The 6,038-nt window shown below is 44.9% G+C and overlaps 1 protein-coding gene and 1 long non-coding RNA gene across 8 annotated transcripts in view; one reads left to right on the forward strand and one right to left on the reverse strand.

The window, feature by feature from the left end:
- CP (ceruloplasmin) overlaps positions 1-3,551 on the reverse strand; it is a 111,635-nt gene extending 108,084 nt beyond the window's left edge. For 3 of the 6 annotated variants that reach the window (XM_056564848.1, XM_056564846.1, XM_056564850.1), the window contains exon 1: positions 3,397-3,522. Coding sequence is in view for 2 of the 6 variants with exons in the window: in XM_056564849.1 (XP_056420824.1) it covers positions 3,397-3,422 (26 nt within the window). In the remaining 4 variants the exon portion in view is untranslated. Of the gene's footprint in view, positions 1-3,396 lie in introns of all 6 variants that reach the window. The other 3 variants (XM_056564851.1, XM_056564849.1, XM_056564847.1) reach the window with 3 other exon arrangements.
- Positions 922-6,038, forward strand: part of LOC130361625 (uncharacterized) — a 30,868-nt gene continuing 25,751 nt past the window's right edge. The window contains exon 1 of one of the 2 annotated variants that reach the window (XR_008891086.1): positions 922-971. This is a non-coding gene — a long non-coding RNA (uncharacterized LOC130361625). Of the gene's footprint in view, positions 972-3,380; positions 3,455-6,038 lie in introns of those variants that run through there. The other variant, XR_008891087.1, reaches the window with a different exon arrangement.

A 6,038-nucleotide genomic window follows, 5' to 3' on the forward strand; every position in this document is an offset into this window, starting at 1 on the left:
TGAGGGCTAATTTTTTGCGCCGTGATCTGAAGTTTTTAGTGGTACCATTTTAGCATCGATAGGACTTATTTGTATTCATTTTTTCATGATATAAAAAGTGACCAAAAATGCACTATTTTGGGCTTTGGAATTTTTTTGCGAGTACGCCATTGACCGTGCGGTTTAATTAACAATATATTTTTATAATCCGGACATTTCCACACGCGGCGATACCACATGTATATTTTTATTTTTATTTACACTGTTTATTTTTATGGGAAAAGGGGGGTGATTCAAACTTTTAATAGGGGAGGGGTTAAATTATCTTTATTCACTTTTTTTTTTCACTTTTTTTTTTGCAGTGTTATAGGTCCCATAGGGACCTATAACACTGCACACACTGATCTTTTACATTGATCACTGGTTTCTCATAAGAAACCAGTGATCGATAATTCTGCCGCTTGACTGCTCATGGCTGGATCTCAGGCACTGAGCAGTAATTCGGCGATCGGACAGCGAGGAGGCAGCTGTCATGTAAGCTGTTCGGGATGCAGTGATTTTGCCGCGGCTATCCCGAACCACTCCCTGAGCTAACCGGCATGGTTTCACTTTCATTTTAGACGCCGCGTCTAAAGGGTTAATAGCGCGCGGCACCGCGATCGATGCTGCGCGCTATTAGCCCGACCCGCCGTGGCCCCGCGTTATAGATCGGGAGCAGACTCAGGACGTACAGGTACGCCCTGGGTCCTTAACAGGTTAAGAAGATGTACCATGTGATTGTTAGCCAGGAGGTACCAGTGACCAGGTGATCCCAAGAGTGACCTATGGGCTCCCTGCTAGTCTCCCCCATATAAGCCCTTGGTGGAGCTAGGTTCTTTCTCTTGGAGCTTAGAGCTCTTGATGGTGAGGTCCAGTGCAGTCAAGCTGTCACAGTGTGTGTGCCCAGAGCATTGGAGGCCTCAAGCCCAGTCTGCAGCCATAGTCAAGTGCAAGTAAGCTAAACCTGCAATAATTTTCAGTCACCAGTCAAGTCAAGTTGTCTGTCTAGTCAACGTGGCCTGCACTAGAATACCCAGTCCTACTACAAGTCCCAGCGAGCCTGCAAGGTCTCTGAGTCACTGGTCACCTCCTTGGGCCCTAGCTGCACTGTATAGACTTTGCCAACTGTCTACCCTCAGTAAAGCTACCGCTGTCCTTTACTTGGCGTTGGAGTCTTTATTGCCCCATGCCTAGCCCAGAATCCAGCGGTATACCATCAGGTGGTTTTAGGCTAAACCATGCCCGTGGCGTCACAAATACAAGGGGTTAATACCATCTGCCCCTAGGGTAAAAACATCTGCCCTGCACCACACACCCCGCTACCACATATTAGTATCACATGAAGGTTCCCAACTACTATATGGCAGCACAGCATGGGGCGTATGGAGGGACTTAAATACTATGGGGGAGTTTTATCAAAACCTGTGCAAAGGAAAAGTTGCCCAGTTACCTATAGCAACCAATCAGATTGCTTCTTTCATTTTGAAGAGGCCTTGTTAAAAATGAAAGAAGTGATCTGATTGGTTACTATGGGCAACTGGGCAACTAGGCAACTTTTTCTCTGGACAGGTTTTAATAAATCTCCCCCATATGAGTCACACAGAGGGGACTAAGTACTATATGGGGGCATAGTGTAGGGGGCACATCGAGGGGCCTAAGTACTTTATGAGTAAACAAAGGGGGCCTGACACTTATTTCAGCCATGTGACATATTCTACAGGGACTACTACCCTCATCATACTGTTCCCCTAGTCTTCACAATGGGAGCATGCTGGTGCTGCAAGTTTTAGTCATCCCTCTTCTCTTAAACTTGAGGGTTGCCTCTACTTTACCTAAGACTGTCTGCCTTTTGCTGGTGAAATATGAATCTCTCCAATATAATGTTTACCTTACACCAGTAGATGGCAGCCAGCATTACATACAGATTGTAAATGTAACTGAATAAAGAGAGCAGAAGGAGGAGTGAGGGCACAGGGGGAAAGTTTTAACTGTACAGTGATCCCTCAACTTACAATGGCCTCAACATACAATAGTTTCAACATACAATGGTCTTTTTTGGACCGTTGTAACTTGAAACCAGACTCAACATACAATGCTATGGAATCTGCAAAACATGTCAATGGCTGGAGGAACCGAACAATCAGAATGGATATTTCACTGGTAAAACCACTGTATTCCTAAAGTGCATGCACTGACTGGTGTCTGGTAGCGCCCCCTACAGTACAGGGAGGTATTACATGTTCTGTACTACTTTTAACCTATGCCATGTTTAGGGCAGCTCCATTTTACTTTTTTTTTAAGGCATTGTGTGTACTGTAGAGGACCCTGAAGAAGCTCCTGTCCTCTACATAGACCATTGTTTCCCAACGAGGGTGCCTCCAGCTGTTGCAAAACTACAACTCCCAGCATGCCCGGACAGCCAACGGCTGTCCGGGCATGCTGGGAGTTGTAGTTTTGCAACAGCTGGAGGTAGCCTGGTTGGAAAACACTGGTCTATGTAGACAGCTCCCAGCAGATCTTTCTTGTAAGGATTTGCTTTATCTGTATTACTTATCTACTTATTTTTCTTTAATCCTCACTTTTTCCTATTTTTGGATGACATTTTGATGGCTTCAGAATCAATTACCAGGTTTCCATAGAGTTATGGTCTCAACATACAATGGTTTCAACATACAATGGTCGTCCTGGAACCTATTAATATTGTAACTTGAGGGACCACTGTACATCTCCCTCATGTGTGTCCCAAGACAGCAACGTCAGAGGCTGGGTTCACACTGCGTTTTAAGCAATACTGGACCAAATACGGCTGGGGGAGTGAAAACCGGGCACTCCCGTATCCCGGCCATATCCGGCCTGTATGTAATGCATTTCAATAAGCCGACAGGAGTCAAATGCTGACTCCATTCGGCTCGTTTTTGCCCCGTAGACGGTTCTCTAACCGGGACTAAAACCATGGTAGACCACGGTTTCAGGTCCGGTGGGAAAACCGTAAACGGGGCAAAAATGAGCCGACCGGAGTCAGCATTTGACTCCGGTCGGCTCATTGAAATGCACACATACCTAATTTTTGCTCCCTCCCAGCCACATATGGTCCCATATTGCTTAAAATGTAGTGTGAACCGAGCCTAAAGCAATGTTTCTCAAGCGCGGTCCTCAGGATGCCTCAACTGGTCATGTTTCCAGGATTTACTTAGTATTTCATTGGTAATATAATTATGGTCAGTGATTCAGGCATCACCACAGGCGTCACCTGTGAAGGATTACAGAAATCCTTAAAACATGACCTGTTGGGGGGACTTGAGGACTGGTCTAAAGCGTTACTTGCTAATTCTTAATCTGACCATTGCAGTAGGAGGTTAGATGTATGAACCAACTTACATCCACTGCAGATCATTCTGACACATCCTCTGAGCTCACCCCAAAAATGTAAACTGAGGTACGCAAAGATATGCCAAACCTTGAGGTAAAGTTATATTACGGTGCAGGAAGGATAATGGGGGAGATTTATCAAAATCTGTCCAGAGGAAAAGTTGCTGAGTTGCCCATAGCAACCAATAAGATCGCTTCTTTCATTTTGCAGAGGCCTTGTTAAAAATGAAAGAAGCGATCTGATTGGTTGCTATGGGCAACTCAGCAACTTTTCCTCTGGACAGGTTTTGATAAATCTCCCCTATATCTTTTACATTTTGTATAATGAAATCATAAGAACTAAAACCAGAAGCCAAAGAAATGGAACCTGAAGCATGTTACTAAGCTTTCCGAGTTCAGGGAAGAGGTGGCTGAAGAGCGATTTGGCGCATCACTTCAGCATTTCCTCTTCCATTTAACTCAGTAGAATTTTATAGGACATCTGCAGTGATAATAACTTATCCCCTATCCACAGGATAGGGGATGTGTTTGATCGCGGGGGTCGGACAGCTGGGACCCCCCCGATCTCCCAAACAGGGCCCTGTTGGTAGGTTCTCAAATGTATTGGGCCCCGGTAGGTAGGTTCTCAAATATACTCTAATCCAGTGGTCTACAAACTCTGGATCTCCAGATGTTGCAAAACTACAACTCCCAGCATGCCGGGACAGCCGTTGGCTGTCCGGGCATGCTGGGAGTTGTAGTTTTGCACCATCTAGAGTTCTGCAATTTAGAGACCACTGCTCTACTGATACCGTGCGATTTTACACTAAATGACAGGTAAACTGCGATGTTCTTGTCGTAGGTTAATCACAATGCAAAATGAATGATGTCCAAAGTCATTTGCATCTAAATACATAGGGATAAACTCATTTCATTGTTCAACAGAGCAATAATGTGTGCCCATCGCTGATGATTTCAAGATATGAATCGTATGCAAACTACCTCCCTTCTATGAGGAAAATAAAGTTGTCTCTCTAGGGTCACCAATAGGTAACTACCATGTAAATCAATGTCTGATCCGTTTAAGAGCCTAGAAACATGACTGGGAATATCAGACAAACCAAAGTCATGTTTCACAGCTCTTTAATGGTTTGGATGCTGACTAAGGGTATGTTCACACTGCGGAATCTCCACTCGCAGAATTTCACGAGCGGAGATTCCATCTGGCGGCTGCCACCGAAAATACTTTGGCGGTAGGACTGCGCAGCAATGTGCCGTCAACATTGATGGCTATGCAGTGTTCGCAGAATTCCGCACAAAGAATGAACATGTTTTGATAAATCTCCCCTATATCATAGCAAAATTAAATCATAAGAACTAAAACCAGAAGCCAAAGAAATAGAACCTGAAGCATGTTACTAAGCTTTCCGAGTTCAGAGATGGGGTGGATGAAGAGCGATTTGGAGCATCACTTCCCCATTTCCTCTTCCATTTAACTCAGTAGAATATTATAGGACATCTGCAGCGCTAACAACTTATCCCCAGGGATAAGTGCCTGATCGCAGGGGGTCTGACAGCTGGGACCCCCGCAATCCCCCGAAAGGGGCCCCGGCATTGCTGCGCTATGCGCCGGCTATTGCGCGTAACGCTGACCTCACTGAGGTCGACACTCCTCCTGCATGGGAGAGATACGGCAAAGCCATGGGGCCTGTGCAGGAGATCGTGGGGTTTCCCAGCGTTCGGACCCCCGGCGATCAAACACCTATCCTGAGGATAGGGGATAAGTTGTTTTTGTTGCAGATTTCCTTTAAAGGGGCTCTCCACTGCCCTGTCTTCCGGAGCTCTGCTCGCAGCATCCGGACGTTTATTTCTCCGGACGCTGTGTGCGGGCTTTTGTGTTCGTGACATCACGCCCGCCCCCTCAACGAAAATCTATGGGAAGGGGCCGCGACCCATAGACTTTCGTTGAGGGGGCGGGCGTGACATCACGAGGGGGTAAACTTCCGGACCCTGCGAGCGGAGCTCCGGAAGACAGGGCAGTGGAGAACCCCTTTAAGCACCACATTAAAAGAGGACCGATTGGAATTTAGCTTCTCTTAAAAGAGTTGTTCAACACAAAAAAAAAATCTGATTTTTTTTATACGGAGCTCAGGATGGCTGAAATGGTTACCATGGCTTCAACAATCTTTATGTAAATCAATAAAAAAAAAAAAAAAAAAAACGGAAATACCTGCTCAGCCAAACAGTGTTTGCAGATGACACAGTTGGAATAGGAGCGGACAGGTGGCAGGAGAGGAGCTGACAGGTGAGTATTCAGTGTTTTTTTTTCTAAACCAACCAGATAACTTTGTAAAAAACATTCTAGTGCTGGACCACCTTCAACTTTGGGGCCTGGTTTCAACTGTGACTTTTGCTACAACTATAGTCTTTTCCTTTGTTTTTTGCATGTTCTGTATGTATAGTGTTTGCATATCACAGCTGATGGACAGAATCACACCTGATGGATAGAAATCAATATTTTATATATTTCTGTTTTTATATGTTGATAACATTTTGAATGTTTCCATCTTCTCTTTCACAACAACATGGTCAGCTTTTCTTTGTTTTCCTTTGACTTTTATTACACATATTTTTTGACAAAAATTACGCTATATTCAGGTATATAGCTGCCG

Source organism: Hyla sarda, chromosome 3 (genome assembly GCF_029499605.1).
Source record: "Hyla sarda isolate aHylSar1 chromosome 3, aHylSar1.hap1, whole genome shotgun sequence".
Classification (NCBI taxonomy): Eukaryota; Metazoa; Chordata; class Amphibia; order Anura; family Hylidae; genus Hyla; species Hyla sarda.